General features: G+C 70.6%; 1 protein-coding gene across 1 annotated transcript in view; it reads left to right on the forward strand.

Annotated features, from left to right (window-relative positions):
- The first annotated feature begins 4,096 nt into the window (after window positions 1-4,096).
- LOC141921647 (DNA (cytosine-5)-methyltransferase 3A-like) overlaps window positions 4,097-25,035 on the forward strand; it is a 21,441-nt gene continuing 502 nt past the window's right edge. The window contains exons 1-5 of the mRNA XM_074820570.1: window positions 4,097-4,233; window positions 10,300-10,531; window positions 13,807-13,911; window positions 21,567-21,906; window positions 24,976-25,030. Of these exons, the coding sequence (XP_074676671.1) occupies window positions 10,463-10,531; window positions 13,807-13,911; window positions 21,567-21,906; window positions 24,976-25,030 (569 nt within the window). The 5' untranslated portion in view covers window positions 4,097-4,233; window positions 10,300-10,462. The remainder of the gene's footprint in view (window positions 4,234-10,299; window positions 10,532-13,806; window positions 13,912-21,566; window positions 21,907-24,975; window positions 25,031-25,035) is intronic.

Consider the following 25,035-nt stretch of genomic DNA (forward strand, 5'->3'; position numbering starts at 1 on the left):
TGCACCGTCCACGGGACAGGAGATTTATGGCCGGTGGGAAACACCTTGCCGGGAGCTGCTGCCTCCTCCAGCCCGACTGCCCGTCAGGCGGATTTAAGCCGGGACTAATCGCACCTATCAGCCGAAACGAGGCCGGCGGTGCAGGAGCGGCTGCCGGCAGAGCTGGCGGGGCAGGAGGCAGGTGGGAGGGCAAAAAACCCCCCGGCCCCCTCTCCCAGCGGCAAACACCGCATCCCGGCGGGGGTCACTCCAGGAGCAATGGGGGTGACACTGGCAGTGATGGGGTAACACTGCGACCAATGGGTAGCACTGGGAGTAATGGGGATAATGTGGGGGGTACCACTGGGAACAACGGGGACAGGGAGGGACAATGCCGGAGCGCGGGGGATGACACAGTGGGGACCCTGGGGGTGCCACCAGCATAGCTCGTGGGGACCCCCCGAGAGCCCTGTCCCCCCCCGGCTGCAGGGTGGGCAGCAAAAGCTCTTCCCTCGACATCCCTTTGCCAGGGGGGTTTGAAGCAAAAGGGGAAAAAACCCCAAAGATTTGGTTGTTGGAGGGAGATTTTCCATCGCAGAGCTGGGGCGAAACCCGGGTCACGGTGTGAGGGGGAACTGGGCTGGGCCGGCCCTGCTAGGCCTGGCCTGGCTCAAGCCCGGCCTGGCACTAGCCAGAGCTGCGGGACACTCTCCTTATGTGCAGACGTAGCTCTGGGGAGCCCCCCCCTGGCACAGACCCCCCGATGGCCACGGGGACCCCCCACATCCCCGCCTGCGCCAGGCCCCGCTCCCCTGCAGAGGGAATGGAGCCACCGCTGCCGAGAGTGTATGGGCGTGGAGACGTACCTACACACAGAGTACCTACACAGAGCTATACCTACACACAGAGTACCTACACAGAGTACCTACACATGGAGTACCTACACACAGCTATACCTACACACAGTTATACCTGCACACAGGGTACCTACACACAGTACCTACACACACCTCTACCTACACACAGCCATACCTACACACAGTGTACCTACACACAGCCGTACCTACCTGCAGCCATACCTACACACAGCTATACCTACACACAGCTATACCTACACACAGCTATACCTACACACACCTGTACCTACACACAGCCGTACCTACGCGCTGCCGCCCCTACTCCAGCTCTCCCTGCGGGCTGGCTTGGCGGCGCAGCTGCCCACACTCTGTGCCGCAGGCAGCTGCCTGTTGGAGTGGCGCAGGCAGCGCACGCTGCACAGGAGCGGGGCGTGCCCGGGCTGCTGCCAGCCTGGTGGCCAACCCCACCGGCACCTGCAGCGCCGCAGCACGAGGCGCCGGCAGCCCCGGGCCTGCTGGCGTGGCCGTGCTGGGGCGCGAGGGCGGCTGCGTCAACGCCGCCGCAACCGGGGCTGCGGGGCACGGAAAAAAAATCCCCGCGGCGCAGCAGGAGCCGGGAGCGGGGAACGGGAGCGCACGTGCCACCGCAAACCCGAGCGTGGGGCTCGTGACGGTGTCACCGAGGCCCCTCGCTGCGGCACAGCCCGTGGTGCAGCTGGGGGGGACACGGCGAGGCCACAGGGGATGCGGGGGGGTCAGCGTGCCTGAGTTCGGCTGCGGGCACGCCAACCCGCAGCCACCACTGGTGCCAGCATCCCAAAATAGCAGCCGGCACGGCGCGGCCGGGGAAAACCATCTCACCCAATGCCGGGGCATGGTGGCACTGGGACGTGGCCACACTGGCCAGCGGGGACGAAGCCTCTGCAGCCCAGCCCGGTGGCAGAGACCTGCCAGGAGGGAGTGACAGTGGCTGCCGGCACCGCGGCACGCGCGGCTCCAGCAAGATCCCCCCGGGATGGCCGGGGCGCGTTCAGCGACTGGAGAAATGAGTTGTGCTGGGGCTCAGCTGCGGCAACGTTCACAGCGAGCGCGCGGGGAGAGCGCGGGGAGAGCGCGGCGAGGCTCCTCGCCTGCATCCCGGCGTCGGGGGCAGCCGCAGTGCTGGGTTTTGGTGCCAGCGAGCTGGGGCAGCTCGCCCAGGGGCCCCGGCATGCTGGGGAGCTGGATCCCTCCTCTGACACGCTCGGGCCGTGACACGCCGCCGCTCGCTCGCCGCACCCCAGCCGTGCTCTGGAAGCACCGCGAGGGCCATTCCCAGCGCAGTGCCGGGGCCTCGCCAGCATCGACACGGCCCTCAGCTGCCGACCCGGTGTGGTTTGGTGGGGTCGGTCCCAGCCCCAGCCCGGCAAACGACTGGACGCTACGTGCCGGGAAGCACAGGCAGGAGCAGGCAGCGGGCAGCCGGCAGGGCCAGGCAGCCTTTTGCGGTGGGCACCGGCCCCTTTCCAGCCTGGCTCATCGACACCCGCCGAAAGGCTCCTGCGAGAGACCCGTGGGAGCGGGAGCAGCCTTCCCCTGCAGCACGAAGGAGACGGCCTGTTAAGTCAGGGGAATGCGGCATTAATTATTATTATTAATTAATGTCTTATTTTACAGTGCCCCCATGTGCACCAGGCGCCTTCCAGCACTGAAGCCGAGCCGGGGCCCTGCCGGGAGCGGTGGGGGCCGGAGAGGGGCTGCAGGAGCACGGCTGGGCCCCCCTGTGCTGGTGCCAGGGGCCATGGACGCCAGCCTGGGACCCCGGGTGTTCATCTGGATGGTGCTGGGGGGGTCCCCGGGGCAGGCTGGGCCCCACCCCGAGGTCACCCCCTCCTCAGCACCTGCCGGTGCCAGCTTTGGTGCAGCCCGTGCCATGTGCGAGGTGTCGGGGGTGGCAGTGCCGGCGTCCCTGGGTGCCCGCTGCGTCCGGGGGGGACCCAGCAACCTCCCCTGCAGCCCCCCAGGTCCCCCCTCCAACACAACGGCTCTCTGGGGGTCTCCAATGCCCCCCGTAGCCCAGCCCTAAGCCCGTGACGGTGGGTCGGTCCCGGTGGTGCTGGGCTCCGCAGTCCCTCCCCAGCACCCACAACCCCCGGGGGTGCTGCAGGAACCTGCACCAGCCCCCCAGGAAGTCTCAGGTGTGTTTATGGGTCAGGAGACTCGGAGACGTCGCAGCGGCCGAGCCCCCGGCCCCCTCACCGGCCCGCCGAGCCCTCACGGTGTGTCTGTGCCCATCGCCGGGCTCGGAGCCTCTCGGGGGGGCTGCCATGAAACACCTGGCACAGGAAGGTGCCCCAAGGATGCCCCGGTCCCCGCTCGGCCCCGGCAGCCCTTTGGCTGGGAGGAGAATGGGGTGGGGGGGGGGGTTTCCATTCAGCCCCCCCCAGCCTGGGGCTGGAGGAGGGTGCTGGGGCGGGGGGTGAGGGTGCCCAGCAGCTCCTGGAGACATCCCAGCGGTGCCTCTGCGGGTCAGGGCTTGCTGCACGGCACGGCTCGGCTCAGCACCGCATGGCACGGCTCAGCACCGCATGGCACGGCTCAGCACTGCATGGCACAGCTCAGCACCAGATGGCACAGCTCAGCACCGCACAGCTCGGCTCAGCGTTGCGGCACACTGCTGGCATGGCTGGGCGCAGCAGTGCGTGTTGGCACGGCACAGCTCGGTGTAGCACAGCACAGCTCGGCACTGCCCAGCCTGGCTTGCTTTGGCACAGCTCAGCACGGCTCCCAACCGCGGGCATGGCACGGCTTGGCATGGCACAGCATGGTTGGTGCTCCTTGGCTGGGCATGGCACAGCCTGGCTCAGCACGGCACAGCCTGGCACAGCTTGGATCTCAGCTCAGCTCAGGGTGGCTTTGGCCCAGCTCTGCACGAGACTGCTGCTGGGCCTGGCTCAGCTTGGCCCTGCGTGCCTTAGCCCAGCACAACATGGCACAGCTCAGTTTGCCTTGGCCTGGTCCAGCACGGGTTGGCTCACGGTGGCCCGGCCTGGCTCAGCACTACATTGGCTCGACCCAGTCTGGCCCAGCCTGGCTCAGCTCGGCTCAGTTGGCACCGCCTTACCCAGCCCGGCTTGGCTCGGCTCGGCTCAGCCTGGCCCCGTCCAACCCTGCTTGGCTTGACCCCCGCTCACCCCTTGCCTACGCTCGGCCCGGCTCAGCCAAGCCCAGCTCGGCCCGGCGCGGCTGAGCGCGGCCCGGCGGGCGCTAGGACCGCGCGGCGGGCGGGCGGGCGGCGCGGCTCGGTGCTGCAGTGGAGGCGGCGGCGCTGCGGGAGGAGGAGGCCTCGCCGGGCAGCGCAGCGGCGGCGGCGGCTCGGCACGGCTCGGCACGGCGCGCCGGGCCCGCACCGGCCCAGGTAACGGCCCCCCGCGGCGGCGCGGACACGGGGGCTTGGAGGGGGGGAAGAGCCCCCGCGGACCCCCGGGACGGGGCAACCCCCCCGCCACCCCCCCGCCGCGCCTCGGCTCGGAGACACTCGGCTCGGGTTCGGCTCCGCTCGGCTCGGGTTCGGCTCCGCTCGGCTCGGGTTCGGCTCCGCTCGGTTCTGTTCGGCTCCGCTCGGCTCCGCTCGGGGCGGTTCGGCTCCCTCCGGCCCGCAGACCCCCCCCCCCGCCGACACCCCCGCCCCGGTGTCCCCGGCCCCGTCCCCCCGCAGTGCCCCGGACCCGGTGGCGTCGCGGGGGCTGCGGCGGGGCCGGGCCGGGGGAGGAGAAGTCGGGGGGGGGGGGGGGTGCAGCGCCGAGCAGGAAAACATGGCAGCGGCCGGGCCGCCACCCGCCGGGCCGGGCCCGCCTCGCCCCCCCCGGCCCCCCGCGGCCGCCCCCGCTCCCGGCCCGGCCCCGCTCGGCGGGGGGGGTGTGGGGGGGTGTGGGGGGGGCGGCGGCGCGGCCCGGCGGGCCCGGCCCCCGCGGCGCCGCCGTGTCCTTGAGCGCCGCGCCGGGCGGCTGAAGGGCAGCGCGGGGCCCCGGCCCGGCCCGTTCCGGGGCTGCGAGGCCGCCCCGGGGGTGTCACCGCCGTGTGGGGGGGTGTCCCCCCCTCGCCAAGCCCCAGCCCGCCGCCCGCGGCAGCGGAGACCCCCGGGGGTGAGACATCCCCCCCCCCCCCCCCCGCCCCGCTCCCCATCCCGCGCCGGGGCCCGGAGACCCGGTGGGAGCCCCCCGGCCCGGGGTGCGGGGTCCCTGCCCGCAACCCCATGGCTGCCCCCCCAACCCCGGGCAGCAGCGGCGGAGTCACCCCTGGGGGGCTCGGACCGGCCGCGCCGCCTGACACAAGTTTTTTATTTTTTACACCCAAAGAAAAATCCCCCCCGCGGGAAGCAGAAGCAGCCGCGAGCGGGGAGGGGGCGGCGCGGGGCAGAGGCCTGGCAGGGTGCTGCCCGCTGCCTGCTCCCTGCCTGCCTGCTGCCTGCCCGCTGCCTGCTCCCCTGCCTGCCCGCTGCCCGCCTGCTGCCTGCTCCCTGCCTGCCCGCTGCCTGCTCCCTGCCTGCCCCCTGCCTGCCCGCTGCCTCCTCCCTGCCTGCTCCCTGCCTGCCCGCTGCCTGCTGCCCCGGCCCCGGGGGGACGCGGCTGGGCCACCCGCTCGCTTCCCCCTTTTCCCCTCTCGTTTATTTTTTCCTCTCCCCCCCCTCCCCTTTCATTTTCGGGTGTTCGTGTGCGCGAACCTGCGGGCAAATGAAATTTTCCTCTTCGCTCAGTTCCTCTTTCTTTATTTCTTCCCTTTGTGTGACGTAGACGGTGTCACCGCGGGATTGGCGTTCGGTGCTGGCCGCGCTGCACCGAGCGCGCGGTGGCAGGAGCCGGCCGCCGCGGTGGGCGCCCGCATCCTGCCCCAGCTTCACCCCGGCGCCTTCCCCCGCGCCCGACGCCACGGGGGAGCCCCGGATGGGGACCCCGGCACCGACTCCAGCAAATCCCTCGAAGCTTTGGCCGCGGGCAGCCGGAGGGGAGCGGATGTTGCCGTCGCCGGCGGCTGCTCCCGGCAGCTCCCGCGCCTGCCGCTGGCCTTTCGTGCTGAGTCAGCTCGAAACTTCCGAGCGGGAGCTTCTTTAGGTGACGGGCAGCGCCCGCCGCCTCTCGAGGAAAGGCGGGATGCCGGTGCCCGCGCCGGCCGGCGAGCCGCGGCCTTCCCCCGGCTGCCTACGTGACTGCCGAGCTGCGTGACCTCCGTGCCTCAAACCCGCCGCTTCGCCGCCGGTGCTGCCCGCGCCGCGCCGGCTGCTCGGGGACCTTCGGGTGGTGGTTTTCGTGCGGGTATTTTTAGGTCTGCACACATCTGCGCGTCCCTGCCCGACGCCTTCCCACGGGCGCTGCCTGCGCCGCTGCCCGCCTGCCGCGGGCCGTAAGCGAGCGTGCGGCACCCTGCAGCTCGCCAGGTAACCGCCGGCACGCGCCCGCCTGTGCCCGGGACACGCGTGTGCCAGGCACACGCCTGCTCTGGCAGCACCGGCTCCGCGGGGGGAGCTGGTTTCGCGGCGTTCGGGACATCGTCTGCTCTCTGGTTCGCTCCGGGACCCGCTCGCCCTCGAGGCCGCGGGTTGCTTCGGGTTTTTGACGCCATTTACCACGGCATGGGGCTGAGCCGCCGTCCCGCTTCCCCACCGCGCTCCCGCCGCAGGGCTCGGCACGCGCGGGAACCCGCCGCCGCCGGTTGGGCCTGTTCCCGCGGTTAACCGCCCTTCCCAGTTCAAAGCCGTACCTGGTTGCCAGTTTGAATCACCCCGGCTCCCCGGCTCGGCTCCCGGCCCTGCTCCCCTGCCAGCTGGAGGGTTTCCGGCGCACCGGGGGCTCTGCCCGCAGCGGCACTCGCTCACCATAATCACATCATCGCTCGGCATTTTTTTTCTCCCCGCGGGTAAGCCGAGCACGGCGAGCTCCTCGGCTCTCGGCGACGAGGCGTTCCCAGAGCTCTGCGCGCTCGGCCACGGCTCCTTCATGAACCTCGCTGGCTTTGCGCTGTCCCGCCGGCAGAACGGCGCCGCGTCCCGCTGCGGGGGTCTCCGGCCGCCGGGCCCGTCCCACCCCACGGGCAGTTTTGGTTGACTGCTGCTCCCGCTTTGCAGGATCTGGCTCTTGTTTCGGTTCGCTCGTGGCGTGGTGCGGCGCTCCCCGGGGTGCGGCGCGAGGCCGGCTGGCTCCTGGGGTCCCCCCCCCTCTGCGCCAGGACTGTTTTTGGGAGCGGGGGGGCACCTGCTGTGAGCAGACGCCGGCGCCTCATTCTCTCAAAACCCCCTGTGGCACCCGGCAGCGGTTCCCGGTTGGCCACGGCGAGGACAGGAGCTTCCCTGCCCGCCACGTGCACCCCCAAGCCGCGTGGCCAAATATTTTGCTCGTAAGTTATAATTACGGGGGATGAGGTCAACGCTTCTCCCGCCACGGTGGTTTCAGCGCCACCATCTGCCGGAGGCGATCGCAGGGGAGCTGCCGCCGTTTGGCTCAATTTTGGGCCCCAGGGGACACCCACCCCGTCCCTGGTTGCCCCTGCCAGCAGCACCCACGCCATGGGGTGCGGGGGGGTGGGGGGGAGCCCCCTGTCGTGAGTCAGGGTGGGGGGCGCAGGGGGTGGGGGGTGACTCACGGCCGCGGCTCCCGGCCCCTCTGAGTCAGTCCTGAACTTCTTCCCCAGCGCTCGGGAAGGAGGAGGAGGAGGAGGAGGAGGAGGAGGAGGAGGAGCGCGGCTGCCCGGGGGTGGCGGTGACTCAAAGTGACAACAACAATAATAATACGCTGCGGCACTTGTCACGGGAGAGGCGTTTGGACGGGGTCCCTCGCGCGTCCCCGCCGCCTTCGGCAACGGCACGAGGGACCCCGTCCAAAGCCGGTGGGTGTCACCGCGCCGGGGGATGCTGCACGCGGGGTCACGTTAGGACAGGAGCGGGGGGGGACGGGGGACACACACGCACACACACTGCGGTGAAGGTGTCACCCGCCACCGGCACGGGGGGCTGTCGGGGACCCCGCTCGCCATCACCTAAAATGGCCGTTTGGGTTTCTGCGGGTTCCCGGCTGCGGCACGGCAACGGCGGGCGCCGGCAAGGTCCCTAAATATAAAAAAAAAGGCGGGTTTTTTTCTCTCTCTCTTTTTTTTTTTTTTTTTTTTGTCAACGCCGCGTGTCTCATCCATCCATCGCAGGTAACCTACTTTGAAACGCCTCTGCCGTGCGGCGAGCGTGACTCGCCGGGGCCCTGCCGTGCGGGAGCGGCACGGCGCGGGCTGGGGCTGCCGGTTCCCCCGCTCGCCGTCAGCCGTAAGGTCAGCGGGAGCCGTTAAATAGGGAGGCAGGAGGGAAGGCGGCGAGTCCCTCCCCGCGCTTCGGCGGCGAGACGCCGGACGAGGGTCTGTCCCCCACCGCCGCCGCGGCGAGGGGATGCCCCGGTGCCGCGGGAGGAGGGTCTCGGCGGCCTAACGGCATCGCCGCAGCCCCCCGTCCCGTCCCATCGCGCCTCAGCCGGGTAAGAGCGCGGGGGAGCGGGGCCGGTGGTGGGGGCCGCGGCACGTACCCTCGCGGCGAGGCCGCGTTCGCCCCACGGGGTGCCGACGGTGGGGCTGGGGGCAGCGGGAGGCAGCCGGTGTCGCCGGTTTCTTCCCCCCCCTTCCCCGTCTTTTGTTCGGCGGCCGCCGGGCCGGGCCGGGGCTGCCGCGGGGGTTTGTACGCAGCCCAACTATTTTTAGTGCGTTCGGAGACCATGTTTGCTGGAAGCGAATCAAAGCCCGCGAGCTGGCCCTTCGGCAGCGCCAAGCGGGGCGGCTCGCTGCCGCCGCGCTCCCCGGGCACCCGGGATGCCGAAAAGGGGGGGGCTTACCCACACCCACACCCCCCCTCAGGGCTGTCGGAGGGACCCCGGCGCGGTGGGGCTGGACTGAGGGGCCGGGGAGAGCCGAGCTGGTTTTTTTAGGGGACACCGGCACCCCCTGGTCGGTGTCTTTGGGCACCAGGGGACACCCCCCCGGGGTGCTGCTGCCGCGGAGGTGCCTGGGTGCAGCCGGGGTGTCCCCGGGTGCTTCCCAGCGACACGTGTCCTCCCGTGCCCGCGGCTTTGCCGGGGAGGTGGCCGAGGTGCCACCGTGCTGCAGCACCGCAGCTGCCCGACGGGCGCCGTGGGGGTGCTCGGGGTGCCGGCTGCCAGCCCCGGCCCCTCACCCAGGGGTGCTGGCGCGGCCGGTGCCCCGGGATGGCACCAGGGATGGGGTCTCCCCCCCCGACCCCGAGATGGAGAAGGAGCGGGACAGGGAAGCCCCTCCCTGGCTCCCACGGGGCGGGGGCAGCCTGCACCCCCCATCCTCCATCCTGCACCCCCATCCCATGTCCCGCACCCCGTCCTGCACCCCCTGCCCACACCCCCCCTTCCCCAAACCCTGTCTGCGAAAGGGGCTGTGCTGGGGTACCCTGCCCCCCCCCTCCTTGCGCAGCACCCCGAGTTCCCAGGGGCCCCCCCCAACGTGCCACGGCACTGCTGCAGGGGGTGGGGGGCGGCTGCAACCCCCCCCGGCTCCCCTCCACCCCCCCCAAAGCCTCGCGGGCACCCCCGCTGCAGGCAGGCGGGGGGCTGGGGGTGGGGGGGACGCGCGGGGTGTTGGGTTTCGGTTGGCGCAGCGGCGGCCCCCGCTGCCGGCAGCCCCCCAGCACCCGCCCGCCGGCCGGCAGCGGCTGCGGCTGGAAAGCTCTAGAAACAAATCGCAGCGCCGGTGCCAAAGGCAACAGCAGCCCCGGCCATGGCTAATGCAGCGTTTGCCATAGCAACAGGTGCTGGGGCTGACGCCGCCCCCGCAGCCCTGCCCGCACCCCTGCCTGCACCCCGCAGTCCTGCCCGCACCCCTGCCTGCACCCCACAGCCTGCCCGCACCCCTGCCTCCACCTTGCACCCCTGCCTGCATCCCGCAGCCCTGCCTGCACCCCTGCCTCCACCCCGCATCCTGCACCCCTGCCTGCACCCCACAGCCCTGCCTGCACCCCTGTCTGCACCCTGCACCCCTGCCTGCATCCCACAGCCCTGTCTGCACCCCTGCCCGCACCCTGCACCCCCACCTGCACCCCGCAGCCCCTGCCTGCAGCCCTGCCTGCACCGTTCACCCCACAGCCTTGCCTGTACCCTGCAACCCTGCCTGCACCCCGCAGCCCTGCCTGTACCCCACACCCCTGCCTGCACCCCGGCTTGCACTCTGCAGCCTTGCCTGCACCCTGCACCCCATAGCCCTGCCTGCACCCCACAGCCCTGCCTGCACCCCGCACTCCATGCTCAGCACCCTGCAAGAACGCGCCCTGCACCGTTACACCCCACACCCTGGGGCGATGCCGGGGACGAGGTCCCAGCCCAGCCCGGCCGAGTCAAGGTTGTGGCATGTTAATAATTGCTGGGGCGGCGGGTGGGGGGCAGCGGGGCTGACGTTCCCCCCCTCTCACCCCGGCCCTCTCCGCTTCCCGCAGGGGCAGGAAGATCCAGGCAGGCGGCGGGACGCAGGGGCTGGCCGCTGCGGCGGGCAACGGCTCCCGGACCCCCTCCTCGACGCAGAGAGCCGGAGCGCGGCGGCGGGGTCCACTTCGGTGCTGAAGAGGCGACGGTCCCAGGCGCCCGCCCTCGCTCCCCACCATGCCGTCCAGCGGGACCCTCGACGCCAGCAGCCCCGCTCCCAACCGCGAGGCGCTCGACACGCACAAGGTAGGCTCCTGCCGCGGCTCTGCTGGCTCCCAGCACGTCAGGGGGCGGCTGCCAGGGAAGCGGGGGGCCCCCCCTGCTCGTGCCACAACCGTCACCGGGCTCCGGGGGGGGTCCAGCTTGCTCCTGGCCGAGCACCGGCTGGCAGGCATGAAGGGAAAGCGGGTTGCGGGGTCCCCTCTGCTGCGTGCCAGCCCCGCTGCCCCCCCCGCTCGCCGCAGCGGGGAGCGCGGTGCTGGACGGGGGGAGCCCTGAGCCGCGGCCGGGATTAGTGTGGATTGAGCTATTCCTGGCGGTGAGGGAGCGCGGGGAGGGGATGGTGAAGCAGAGACCTGCTGTCACCTCCCGGCCAGGGCAAGCACCGGCGGCGGGGAGGGGGCTGCTGCGATGGTGGGGTGGGGGGTGACCCCCTCAGAAAGGGGGCTTTCCCCTTAGAGAGGGGGCTTCCCTCTTAGAAAGGGGGCTACCCCCCTAGAAAGGGGGCTACCCTGGCTCTGGAGGTGGGTGGCCATGGGGTGGGCTCGGGGCTGCGCTGGGTTTGGTGACCGTGTCCCCACCGCGGCTGCTGCCGGTGCCGGCAGAGGCATCGCTCTTGCCACCGAGAGAAGCATCCCGGCGGGCGCAGGGGCAGGGCCTGGCCTGGTCGCAGCGTGGGGACCAGGGCCGTCGGCCAGCTGGACGCCGTCCCGCCGCGGGCAGCGCGGGGTCGGGGTCATCTGAGTTCCTCCAGGCTGGCTGGGCCGTGGCGGCCACACCGGTGCTCCCCGGCCCCCGCTCCCAGCTCCCATGTGTCCGTTGGGAAGCGCCCGGCACGTTCGTGGCACGGCCGGGGGGACGAGGGAACTGGGGGGGGCGGCAGGTGGGCGGCGGGTCCCGTGCTTCCCCCTATGGTGTGTCACGCCGGAGCGGGTGCGTGCGGGTCGCCGGCACCGGGAGCGTGACGGGGCACCGTGGGTCACGCCGGTGCCGGCTGCTCTCGGCACGGATCCAGTGAGGCCGTGCGCCAGCTCTCGTGCTATATCGGGGGGGTCTCCACACCCGCCTTCTCTCGCCCCATGGGGCTGGTTTCATCCCCTCCCCGCTGCCGAGGACCCCCAGGTGCCACCCGGTGCAGCCGGGAGCTGGGACCCGGCGCGGCGGCGGTGGAGCCGGCACTGCGTCATGCGGCAGCTCTCCTCCTCGGCGGTGGTTTCCCTCTGGGTTGTTGCTTGGCAGCGGCGCAGGAGCGCGGCGCTTTGGGGGACGCGCAGAGCAGCCTCAAGCCCGGCCCAGCCCCGGGGAGAAAGGGGAGTGGGGTGCTCTATGGTGCGGGGGGGGGATGGCTCACAGCACCGGCACCCCTGTACCGGGCCAGGGGGAGCGGAGCCCCATCGCAGCCCTTTCGCTGGGCTGCACCCCCACATCTCCACCATCTGCGCCGCTTTTGGGGTGCCCGCTGTGCCCTGAGGGGGGGTCCCTGCAGCCCCGATGCTGCCGCTGGCGTGGTGAGACAGGGCTGGAGCACCACAGAGACCCCCGGAGAGGGGGGAGACCCTGCAGAGCCCCCCAAGAGCCCCCCTCGCCTCCCCAGCCGCATCCAGTCCGTGCCAGCGCCACGCACTTGACACCCCGCCGCAGCTTACCTTTACACCCAGCGTAAAAGGCACCGGGGCCCAGACAAAATTGGGACACCGGGGGCAAAGGGATGGTTGTTGGGGGGGGTTCACCGCTGCCAGGAGCAGGGCTGGGCCCCCCTAGGCTCCTTGGTGCTGCCGGGTGTTGCGGCGGTGGCGGGAGCTGCTGAGTCCGGCAGCGGCTCCAGCTGGGACAAAGTGCAGCGCCGCAGGGTTTGGCAAGACGGGTCCCCCCAAAAGCATGGGGAGGGGGGATCTGCTGTGCTCACCCCAGCCAGCTCTCGCACACGGTGCGGTGGGCCTGCGGGGGCAGGGACCCCCGGGAATCAACCCCCCCCCGGGGACCCCGTTTGGCTCCGGCGCCGGGGTGGAGCTGGAGCCATGATCCTGACGTCGTCCTTGGACCCGCCGCAAAATTCTCCGCCCGGGGCTGAGCCCCCGGGGGCCGCGGTGCCGCCTCTCCTTGCCGGCTGCGGTGCCAGGGCTGAGGCCTGGTCACTGCGACACTGGTGGGGGGGGCGTTGGGGGCTGCTCTGCCCCATGGCGAAGGGGCTGGGCCCAGCGCGGTGCTGGTGGCCCACGATGGTGGCTGGGGATGAGCCGGCACGTGGCTCCCGCGCGATGCCATGGGCACGGGGCGATGGGCAATGGGCTGGGGCACCATGGCCGTGGGGTACGGCATGTCCCGGCCCCCCAGGACCCTTTGGGCCAGACCCCCGTGGGGATGTGCCGGCTGTTGGCACGGCAGGAACGTGGCTGCAGCTGGATGTCGGCGCTGTCTGGCTGCCAGCCCCATCCCCTCCCCGGCCTCTCCCTCGCCAGCCCCCCGCCGGCCTCTCCTCCTTCCCTGCTCCCCCTCCGCGGCCTCTTCCTGCCTTGGCCGCTGCCGCTGGGATCTTCTGGGGCTCAGGTGAAACCGGCACCGCCACCACGGGACACGCCGGGGGCCCCGCGTGTCCGTCCCCCCCCCGTGCCACAGGCCCCCCGAGCGGGGAGCGGGGTCCCCCCCCGGCACGCCATGCTCCTCGGGCGGCTCCCCGGCGCGGGGAGCAGGTTCATTTCCCGGGGTCACCTTCCTGCGCCGTCGCCCGTGCCGGCACAGGCACCCTGCCAGCACCCCGGGACTGGGGCATGGTGCCGCAGAGCAGGGGGACGTGCCATGGGGAGGGGTGCATGGCCCCCGAAGCGCCCACGCTGGGGGCGGCGCGGTGAAGCAGGCAGCTGCCTGCCCACTCCAAGGGCACCCTGGCTCCTGCGGCATGCCCTTGGCCTCAGGGAGCTGCGGGGCTCCCGGCAGACCCGCTGTGCCGTCCTGTGCCGTGCCAGGGGGTCCACGCAGGAGCCCCCAGCCCCACATGTGCGGGGCTCCGGTGGGTTGTGGGAGCAGGCACGTACCCCTGAGCCGGCCACGGCGCAGGAGGCGAAGGCGCCCAGCCCACGATGGCTCGTGCTGCGGCCCACGCCATGGCAAGAGCCACAGTTGCCCCTCTGATGGTGGTCGGGGGCCACCGGCGTGGTGATGCTGGCCACGCTCCTGCCTTGCTGGCCACACATTGCGCCCACGGTGCCGGCGATGCCAAGCGGGATCGGAGCCGTGCCCAGGACCTCGGGCTGCCCGGCCCCGGGGCCGGCGGCGTAACCGTCCTCTCTGTCTCCGGCTCGCAGGGGGAAGAGGAGCCCGAGGAGAACCAGAGCAAGGAGGAGAAGCAGGAGCCGGGGACGCCCATGAGGAAAGCCGGGCGGCCCGGGCGGAAGCGCAAGCATGCCCAGGTGAGCCAGCGGGCGCCGGGCGCGGGGGCCAGGTTTGGGGGCTCCCGGCGTGCCGGGGCACACGGCCTCTGGCCGGGAGCAGAGCCCGAGGGCGGTAGGGCAGCAGGAGGGGAGCTGTGTCCCCCCCCAGCCCCCAGCGCTGCCCCCTCACCAGCGTCCCCGGCTCCCGCCGTGCAGGCGATGCCTGCTCTTGAGTGTGCGGGGCTCGGCGAGCTCCTGGCTCGCTAGCCCAGCCGGCTGGGATCACGGCCAGATGCACCAAAGCACCCGAAACGGCTCATCCTGGCGAGCGCCTGGGCTGAGGGGTGGGCACAGGAGAGCGCCGCGGTGCCCGTGGGTGCCATGCCCACGGTGGGGTGGCTGCGGGGTGACAGGGGGTGCGTGGGGCTTCGGGCAGCAGCCGGCTGTGGTGAGACACCGGGACAGGGCACCCGGGGCTGGGGGGACTCACTTTGGTGGTGGCTTGGCCCTCCCAAGCCACTGTGGGTCACAGTGCCACTGGGGAGCCACGGTGGCTTCGTCCCCAGCCCCGGCTGGCGGTGCTGCCATCGGTGCTCGGAGGAGGCGAGCGGGGCCGGGGCACCTTCGCTGCTGGGAGGTTACAAAAGCTTTTTTGCCAAAGTTTCTGGCTGCAGAAAGGGTTAATCCTGCGCTCGGGTCCCAATCCTGCCTGGGGCGGGCAGGGGTGCGCCGGGGGACGCGGGGCCGGGAGCCGGCGGGCTGCGAAGGCTGGCTGTAAATCCGGCGGGGCGGGAGGTACGTGCCGGGGCGGGGGAACCGTTTTGGTGGAAGAACAATGCTGGCACGGGAACAAATGGGGAAAGTCGTCACGAACAGCGCGAGCCTGGGAACCGGGAGGTCTCTGGCCATGGGAGCAGGCGGGTCCCGGCAGCCCCCTCCGGCATGGCGCATCCGGAGCGGGATGGCTGGTTTGGCGACGGTGCCACGACGCTGGGTACCTCCCGGTGTGTCCTGCGGAAGAGCTGCTTGGCTGGCAGCGGGTGCCTGTCCTGTGCGCGCTCACTGCACGCTCCGGCGCGCCACACCTGCCCCGCACGCGGTGCCGGCCCGGCCGGCGGCTCCCGCTGCCAAGCGAGCGGAGCTGGCAAGCCCGGTGGCCCCGCGGGCACTGCCAGGAGGCCAGGGAAAGCCCCGGCCGGGTGTGAGCTGCTAAAAATATCCTCCCCGCCGCAGAGCCCCGCGGTGCCAGCGCCTGCCGGTGCGGCCCCTGGCCGGGGGCACCGGCACGGGGACCCTGGGCGACCAAGCTGGCCCCTTGGCGACCGGCCAAGGGTCCCCAGGACCCCACTCGCAGGGACCCAGCAGGCAGAGGTGTCGCAGGAGGGTGCTGAGTATCCGCCTCAATCTGCGGCCGCCGGCCCCTCCTGGCACGTCTGTGGGGTGGGGAGCTCAGCCCCAGGCTCCCCCCCCCAGCAGGGCCGGGACACCAGCGGGGTGCAGAGGACAGGCAGGAGTGGGCAGGGAGGCAGGAGATGGTGCCGGCTGCGGCCAGCGATGGACCCTGGCAGGAGCTGGCAGCTGCTGGGCAGGGCCGTGCCATTCTGAGCTGTGCTGAGCCACACCGTGCCAAACCGTCCCGTGGCTCTAAGACCAGCCCCCCCAGCCCCAGCCAGGGCTCAGCAGCGGGACCCCCTCTGCCAGGGGCTCTGCGGTGGTGCCATGTTTGGCGGTGACACCCCCGGCACCTTCCCCCTGGCAGAGGAGCCACGGCCCGGGGGCTGCCCCATCCCGTCTCCCCCCGCTTGGCAGCTCCCCGGGGTTCAGGCAGCTCCGGGGGCTGCCAGTGCTCCAGGACCGGTGTCGGCACGAGGCTCCCCGAGGGCTGCGGTGTGCCGGGGCTGTCCCCCATCCCGCTGCGAGCACCGGTCAGCGCGTGTCCCCGGCACAGCCAGCCCCTGCGTCCCCCCCCCAGCTGCGAGCGAGGCGGCGGGGCCGGCACAGGGCCTGTCCAGGCCGGCGGGCTCCCGGCGGAGCAGCGGCCTTGGCGGGGGCCCAGCGGAGGGGAGGGGAGCGGGAGAAAGGCAGCGCTTGTTCCCAGGGCCCGGCCGGCGCGGAGGAAGCGGGTGGGTGGGCAGGAAGGCCGACCCGCCGCCGGGCCTGCGCCGGGGCGGCCGGGGAGGGGCGCAGGGTGGGTCCCGGTCTCCCCTTCCCCTCTGCCTCCCCGGTGCGGCGGCGGCGGTGCCCAAGTGGCAGCACCGGGACGCACCGCAGCAGCACGAGGGGGTCCGGTTCTGACCCAGGTAGGGAGGCGTGAGGGCGCGGGGCGGCCGATTTCGGATGGGTGCGGTGCCGGGGCGTGCCGGTGACGCCCGTTCTCTCAGCGCGTGGTGGGCCAGAGGCTGCCGTGCTGGCGGGAAGGGGCTGCCACGGGCAGGGCTGGAGCGGCACCGGGGCGGCACGTGGCACCGCAGCCCCCCACCGCTCTGCGTGGCACCGCGTGGGAAGGGGGTGGCACGGCTCCCGGCGGGGCACACAGCCGTAATGGTTAATCCCGGTGCCGCTGCCGTGGCCTCGCAGCCCCGAGGGAACCATGTGCCGCCGCCATGGCCCCCACACCCCATCCCACCAGGGGAGCGGGCCGAGCCCCCCCATGGCCACACCGAGCCCCCCGTGGCTGCACCGAGCCCTCCGTGGCCGCACGGAGCCAGCCCCCGCGGCCACCTAGCCCAGAGCGCATCGCCGGCCTTCCCGTTTCCTCCCGGGAAGCGCGCGCAGCCCCTGCCATTGTTTTCAGCGCGGTGGCCAGGATGCGGCCCCGAGCAGGAGGCGGGAGCAGGGCCGGGGGGCGGTTGGGCCCCCCCATCACCAGCTGCAACACAGCCTGGCATGACATCTCCACCCTCCCAATGGCGACGGTGTCTGCTCGCTTGAGCCGTGCCCGCCCTGGGGTCCTGGCTTTGCCGACTGCCGCAGCCGGGAGGCCGGGGAGAGGCGTTGGGGAGCGGTTCCCTGTGTGGCCGCGGCTCTCCGCTGGTGCTGCTGGACACCCCCGGCCCCCAACGCCCCCCCCACTCCCGCCTCGCCAGCCCCTTCCCTGCTGCGGGTTGCGGGGCAGCTCATCCCCTCCGTCCCGGCCCCTCGGCACAGCGCAGCAGCCCCCGGCACACCAGCGAGCCAGCGAACGGAGGAAGTGACTCTGCCAGCGAGCCGGGGCGGCCGGGGCGAGCAGGAAGCGCCCGCTGCCGCGGGGAGGAGGCAGCCAGACCAGGGGGGTCTGCACGCCAGCCCAAGGGGACGCACCATGGTAAGCAGCATGTGCCCCCCACCGCCTGCCGGGCACGCGCCTGGGGAGGGGGCAGCGGCGGTGGCTTTGGCGCAAATCCAGGGAACCCTGGAGAGCAAGACCTCCGCTGCCACCTCCCCGTAGCTCGGTGTCCCCTCCCCGGTGCCCTTCCCGGCAGCCCCCGCCGTGGCAGGGGAGGGTGGGCAGCACCGCCAGTGCCCCGGCTCACGCCAAGCCCGGCCGGCAGCTCCGGTGTTTGCTCCCCAGCACCCGCCGCCGTACGCCGCTGCATCCTGGGATGTGTAGTTTTGCCGGGGACAGGCAAGGAGGGTCCTCTCCGTGCCGTGCCGCGGCCCCCGGCACCCCCTGTGCCGTGGGGAGCTGGCGTGGGGGGGGGCCAGGGCAGAGGTGGGGGTGGGCGGCAGCGCAGGGAAGGTACGGGGGGGGGGGGGGGCTGCGCGGCCGCGTTTCCTGGCATCGCTGCCGCAGAGATGGGGGGGCCCCGCTCCGGCGCAGGCGGGGCTGGGAGCGAACCTGGGGCCCCTCTCTGAGGTCCGGCAGAGCCCCCGTTCGGCCGCCGGTGCTGGGGGGGCCACGGCGAGGCCGGGGTGGGCACCCTGCGGGCAGCGTACGGGGTGTCCAGGGAGGACGGTGCCGGTGCCCCAATGGTTCCGCTGTGCCGGCCCGGGAGGGGACCGAGTGCTCCCCAGCGCCGCGGCAGCGGAGGCAGAGCCCACCCTGCCGCGGCTGCGCCGCGCGTCCGGCTGCTGCCATGACGCAGCAGCACTTTCACTCTCCTTTGCCACGGAAACCACCGAGCTGGGCTGCTCCTCTCGCTCTGACTCCGCTCCCGCTCCCGCTGGCCCAAGCCGGTGCCGTGCCGTGAGGCTGCCCCGGCGTGGCGGGACACCGGGCCCACCGTCCCCATCCCCGCGGCCTCGCGTGCCGGCGGCAAGCGCGGGCGCAGCCGGTTCCTCCCCCGCGTCTCACGCTCGCGCGCGCTCCCCGCTCCTGTCGCCGCACTCGCGAGCCAGGGCCGGCTGCTGCACGTTTTCCTGCGGGCGCCGGCACCGCCTGTCGCACCCGCGCACCCGCCTGTCGCACCCGCCGGCGCCACCTGTCGCGCACGCACACCCGCCCGCGGGTGTTGGCGTGGCCCAGCTGACACGCGCGGGCTCCGGCTGCACCTCTCACGCTCTTTCCCGCGCTCACTGCGGGGCCATGTCTCTGTGTGTCACACGCGCGCACGTGGCTGCTCACAGGGTTGTCATGGCGCCTGGCTCTGCCTGTCACCTCTGCACACACACACACACACATACACGTGTCGTGGTCCCTGGCTCCGCCTGTTGCGCACACATGCGTGTGCAGATGAGCTGTCCCTGCTCTTGTGCACACACACACATACAGTTGTCACACGCCCTGTCCCTTCCTGTCACACACACACGCCTCAGTGGCCAGCTCTGCCTGTCATGCACACGCGTGTGCACAGCCGTCACAGGCCCTGGCTCCGCCTGTCTTGCACAAGCGTGCACACGCACCAGCCTTTGCGCGTTCCCACGTGGTGGTACAGGCAGGACGGGCAGGACAGGCAGCTCCGATGTCCCCTCTGTGCTGGGGATGTCATCGCCAACACGGGGACCGGGACAGCTGGGTGACATCCCAGCGTGTCCTTGTCCAGAGGGTACCGTAGCACCGTGTCCTGGTCCTGAGGGTGTCACGGCCACTTGTCCTGGTCCTCATGGTGTTACCTCCGCTTGTCTCGGTCCTGAGGGTGACGTGGCGTTGTGTCCTGGTTCTAAAGACATCATGGTGTTGTGTCCTGCTCCTCGGGGTCTCGTGGTCATTTGGCCAGGTCTTGAAGGTGTCATGGTGGTGTATCCAGGTCCTCACGGTGTCCCTTCCTTGTGTCTTGGTCCTGAGGGTGCCATGGCATTGTATCCAGGTCCTCATGGTGTCACCTCCATTTCTCTTGGTCCTCAGGGTGTCATGGTGTTTTGTCGTTGTCCTAAGGGTGTCATGGTGTTGTGTCCTGGTCCTGAAGGTGTCATGGCCATTTGTCCTGGTCCTGAGGGTGTCATGGTGGTGTATCCACATCCTTGTGGTGTCACTTCCTTATGTCTCGGTCCTGAGGGTGCCATGGCTCCATGTCTTGATCCTCATGGTGTCACCTCCATTTCTCTTGGTCCTCAGGGTGATATGGTGGTGTGTCTTGGTCCTAAGGGTGTCATGGCATTGTGTCCTGGTCCTGAAGGTGTCATGGCCATTTGTCCAGGTCCTGAAGATGTCATGGCGGTGTATCTGGGTCCTCATGTGTCACTTCCTTGTGTCTTGGTCCTCAGGGTGCCGTGGCATTGTATCCAGGTCCTCATGGTGTCACCTCCATTTCTCTTGGTCCTGAGGGTGACACAGCGTTGTGTCCTGGTCCCGAGGGTGTTCACTGCAACATGAGCAGCTCCTCAGGGTGTCGTGGCGGTGGGTCCTGGTCCTGAGTGTGCTGTGGAGGTGCGTCTTGGTCCTGAGGGTGTCCTGGGCCTGAAGCTGCCGTGCACTGAGTCCTGGTCCTGAGGGCACCACGGCCCTGCATGAGTGTCATGGCTCCATGTCCTGGTCCTCATGATGTCACCTTCATTTTATCTTGGTCCTCGGGGTGTCACGGCAGTTTGTCCTGGTCCTGAAGGTGTCCCAGCATTGTGTCCACGCCTCTTGGTGTCACATCCTTGTGTCTTGGCCCTGAGGGTGCTGTGGATGTGTGTCCTTCTCCTGAGGGTGCCATGGTGCTGTGTCCTGGTCCAGAGGATGTCATGGCAGCGGCTGTCAGGACAGTGGTGAAGGTGGCATGGCAGTGTATCCAGGTCCTCCTGGTGTCACCTGCTTCCGTCCTGGTCCTGTGGGTATCGCGTCCCTATGTCCAGGGCCTGAGGATGCTGTGTCATTGTGTCACGGTCTTGAGGGTGTTACTGTAGCGTGTCCTTGTCCTGAAGTTGCCATGGCATTTTGTCCTGGTCCTGAGGGTGCCATGGCTGTGTGTCCCGCTCCTGAGGGTGTCATGGCACCATGTCCTGGTCCTGGGGATCTCAGGGCACCGTGTCCTAGTCCTGAGAGTGCCATGGTTTTGTTATCCTTAGGATGTTGTGGCTGTTTGTCCTTGTCCTGAGGGCATCGTGACAGCATGTCCAACTCCTGAGAGTTCCAAGGCCTTGTGTCCCGTTCCTGAGGGTGACATGATACCATCTCCTGGTTCTGAGGGTGTCATGGCCGTGTGTCCTTGTCCTGAGGGTGCCATGGCCGTGTATCCTCACCACGAGGGTGCCATGGCCACGTGTCCTTGTCCTGAGGGTGCCATGGCCGTGTGTCCTCGTCCCGAGGGTGCCATGGCTGTGTGTCCTGGTCCCGCGGGTGCCATGACACCGTGTCCAGGTTCTGAGGGTGCTATGGCAATTTTTCCTGATCCTAAGGATTTTGTGGCACCATGTCCCAGTCCTGAGAGTGCCATGGCTGTGTGTTCTTGTCCTGAGGGTGTCAACACAGCGTGTCCTGCACCTGAGGGTGTCATTGCAACATGAGCTGCTCCCGAGGGTGCTGTGGCAGCAGGCCTGGGGCTACCATGGCACCACGTTCTGGCCCTGAGGGTGTTGTGCCACCATGTCCTGGTCCTGAGGGTGTTGTGGCACTGTGTCCTGGGGGTATCACGTCTGTGTATCCTAGTCCTGAAGGTGTCATGGCACCGTGTCCTGGTCCTGAGGGTGTCATGGCAGCATGTCTTGGGCCTTGATGATGCCGTGGCCTTCTGTCCTGGTCCTGAGGTATCCATGGCAGAGTGTCCTGCTCCTGAGGGTGTCATGGCTTTGTGTCCAGGTCCTAAAGGTGCTGTGCCACTGTGTCTTGGTCCTGAGGCTGCCATGGCAGCCTGTCCCTCTCCTGAGGATGTCCTGGCAGCGTGGCCTGTTCCTGAGGGTGCCATGTCTGTGTGTCCTGGTCCTGAGGGTTCCACAGCCACATGTCCTGGTCCGGAGGGTGCCATTGTAGCCCCATCCCACCCCAGGGCACCCTGCCAGCCCTCCGCGGGCAGCGGAAGCCCAGCATGCCTGAGATGCAGGTGAAACTTGGTCTTTTTGGTGTAACGTGCTTTTGTCCCCAGATGGTCACTGCATCTCCAGGGGTACGGGCTGTGGTCCCGGAGACACCCCTTGTGCTGTGCCATCTGCGGTGTCGGGTCAGGGCAGGGGCGCAGGGACAGGGACGGGGTCTGAACAGGGCCAACCACCCCAGGGTGGCACCGTGGGGTCCGGTGGTGGCTGGTGGCCGGTGGGGTGCAGGCTGGGGGTGCGGGTGGAGGTGCGAGCGGGGCTGTGTCCCCCCCCAAGCCTTGCCTGCGCCCATCGCAGCTCCTTTCCCTCTCCCTTCTCGGCAGGTGGAAAGCAGTGACACCCCCAAAGACACCGCAGCCGTCCCCAAGTGCCCCCCACCCTGCCCGGAGGCCAGCCCCGCCGAGCCGCTGCCCAACGGGGACGTGGAGGGGGACGGTGCCCAGTGGAAGGGTGCAGAGGAGGGCGGCACGAGCCCCAAGGGCGGGCGGCCCGAGGAGGACGAGACGGAGAGCCTGCCGGACGGCGAGACGGGCCGGGCGCTGGAGAACGGCCGCTGCACCCCCAAGGAGGGCCTGGACGCCCCGGCCGATGAGGGTGAGCTGGCCCCTTCCGACCCCCAGAAGAAACGCGGGAGGAGGAAACTCCTGGAGGCCGCAGAGAAAAGTAAGACCTTTAGCGTTGAGGGCTCCCCGCGCCGGGGCTGCGGCTCTGCCCGCTGGCCCTCCGGGGACCCCCGGCCCCCACCGCCCTGCCCGGCATGCGGAGGAGGAGGAGGAGGAAGGGCTGAGCCCCTCCATGCCACGTGGGATTTGGGGTGGGGGCAGCAGATGAGAGCCGGGGTGGGGTGGTGGGGGGAGCTGCCCTCGCATGCTCGTCCCGTCGTGGTTGTGCCACCCCTCTCGCCGCGCTCCGCTCCCGCCGGCGGGCAGGGGAAGGTCGGTGCTTGTCCTGCGGGCGCTGCCGTACCCCCGCCCGCGTGCCCGGTGACGGCGCCGCTTTGCATGGCAGCCCTGCATGTGCCAGTGGGGCCCAAACCGAGTGGGGGGGGGAGGGCAGCAGCGGGTCCTCGTGCCATGGAGGGAAACGGTGTCACGGGCTGCGTTAGGAGCATGACCCGCTGGTGAGGCCACCCCGGGAGGGCTGGGCCCAGCACTCCCCAGTGCCGGGGGACAGGGACAGACTGGAGAGAGCCCAGCGAGGGGCCACCGAGGCGCTGAAGGACTGGGGCATCTCTGCTGTGGGGAGAGGCTGAGGGAGCTGGGACTGCTCAGCCCGGAGCAGGGAAGGCTCAGGGGGGTGAATCCCTCCCCCGCAGGGAGGGAGTGAAGAGGGAGCCCGGCTCTGCCAGTGGTGCCCAGGGACAGGACCAGAGGCCACGGGCACCAACTGGCCCCCGGGAGGGTCCCTCTGGCCCCCGGGACACGCTCCTCAGCGCGGGGGTGACACCGGCTGCCTGGGGGGGTCTCCATCCCCGGAGACTCCGGTCTGGCCCTGGGCAGCGGCTCCAGGTGGCCCAGCCAGAGCTGGGGAGGGGCTGGACAGGGGGATCCCTACAGGGCCCGGCCTGTGCAGGTCTGGGGGTGCAGCTCAGGGAGGCTTGTGTCCCCCCCAGCACCTTCCCTGCCTGTGGCTGCCCATGGGCAGGAGCAGCTCCATTTTCCGCAACCAGAGACAGGTCCCTGGCTCCAGCACAGGCCACGGGGGAGCCCAGCACTGGCCCCGATTGCCCCCCAGGCACATGCCAGCCCGTAGCCCCGCTGCCACCATCCCTCTTGTCTGGGAGGTGCCGGGATGGGGCAGCTTGGACCAGCCATGAGCCAGGAGGGGGACACGGAGCTGGGGTGTCACAGCACCGCAGGCACTGCAGAGCAGAGACAGGGTGAGGACAAAGATGGGGGGGCCAGGCTCTGGCTCTTGGGGGCTTCTTGACCAGCACAGAGACCTGCTGCTGGCCCAGGGCTGGAGACGAGCAGGGAAGGGCTGGGCTGGGGCTGGAGAGCAGCGCCGCAGATGCTGCCGCAGTCACGAGGCACGGAGCAGGCACCCGGGGGAGCGGAGAGGCCGCAGCTGGCAGCACGGTGCTGGCGCTCGGGGGCAACGTGCTGGGTCATGGTGCAGCCGCGGTGCCAGGGGAGTGGGGCCGGCTGAGGCAGTGCCCTCCCCAGAGCGGAGATGGGTGTGGAGAGGGGTGCAGACAGCCCCGGGGTGCCCTGCCGCCAGCTCAGCGCTCTGGATTTGGCGCCGGGAGTGTGGGTGCCACGAACGTGGGTGCTGGGAGCAGTTCAGGCTTCACCTTCCATCCTCGGGCCGGTGTCCAACCCTTTCCCCTCACCCTGGCAGAACCCTCCCTCCCGCGGCGTGACCTGCCCGCAGGGCCCTGGGGCACGGTGCTCACCCTCCCGCTCCTCTCACCGTGCCGGCAGAGCGGCAGCTGCCCACGTTCCTGCCCGCCAGGCACTTTCCCGTCATCCAGAGACTTTTTACCTCCCGGCAAGGGGCCGAGGAGCTGCTCTCCCAGCACTTACCACCCACCCCATGAGCGCTGTGCCCCCGCCCCGTCCCATCCCTGCCGAAATCCCCCAAATCCTGCTGTCGGTCGGTAATTCCCGTCAGCGCTGTGCCGGACACGTGTGGGATGCTCGGGCGAGGAGCTGCAGCCGTGGGGCCGCTGGGGCCCGGTGTGGGAAGGCACTGAGGCAGCCCTGGCACTGGTAACGGCCCGGCACCGGGCTCTGTGCCACATGGCAGGCAGGGCGGCAGAGGGGTGGGGGGACACCGGAGACCCCCAGTTTGGCCAGTCCCAGGGCCTGGATTGCTGGCCCCAGTGATGGAGGGGACCAGCACCTCAGAACAGGCCAGGTCCCCTCTGCTGTGCCTCAGTTTCCCCACCTGAGACCCCCCCATGCCCGTGGGCAGGACCGGGAGGAGAGGTTGTCTGGGCACCCCCAGGGCAGGCACGCACTCCTACCCCCAGCACAGGGCCAGAAAGCTGCTGTCCCCCAGTGTCCCCAGTGTCCCCCAGTGTCCCCCATCACTCTCTCGGCTGCTCTCCTGCTCAGGCCTTGCTGCTTCTGGGGTGGGGGCTGGCTGCCGCGGGACTGTCAGGGTGTCCCACAGGGCTGGGTGGGCGTCAGGGGGCTCCTGAGGACCTGGGCGACACCACACCCCATCGAGGGGTTACCGGGGGGTCCCGGCATGGCCCCTGCCCCGCAGCCCGTGTCTGTGCTGGGTGAAGCACAGAGGGCCGCCGGTGCAGGGACCCACCAGCCCTGGCGCTGCCCGGGTGGGTGGGTGGGTGCCCCGCACCCCGGTGCGCCCCACGCCCCAGCCCGGCGGCCCCCTGGCAGCTCGGGGGGAGTGCGCGGGAGGTTTGCAACCCCAGAAACGGTCGGGTTATTTTTAGCTGCTTTCCCGGCAGCGGCTCGGCGCGTACCTGCAGCGCGCGAGATGTGCCGATAGCACAGGAAGCCGGCGCGGCTCCGCACGCTTCCCCTGCCCCTCCCTGGGCCCTGGCCCTGACGGGGGCCGCTCCCCCAGACCCCCCAGACCCCCCAGCTGGGGCGCGGGAGCAGAGCCCAGGCCTCGCAGAGCGGCGATGGGTGCCGTTCCCCGTGCCGGGAGCTGGGTTGGGGGTCCCAGGTGGGCCCCCTTCTCCCCCGCGGGGGTGCCCAGCCCCGTAGCACCAAGCTGATCCCCCCCCCGGCTGATCCCCTCTCTCTGTTCTGTGTGCAGGCAAGGAAGAGAAGGAAGAAAACAACTTTGACACCCTGAAAATGGAGGCAAGTATGTCCA

This window comes from Strix aluco, chromosome 3 (genome assembly GCF_031877795.1).
Source record: "Strix aluco isolate bStrAlu1 chromosome 3, bStrAlu1.hap1, whole genome shotgun sequence".
In the NCBI taxonomy this organism is placed as follows: Eukaryota; Metazoa; Chordata; class Aves; order Strigiformes; family Strigidae; genus Strix; species Strix aluco.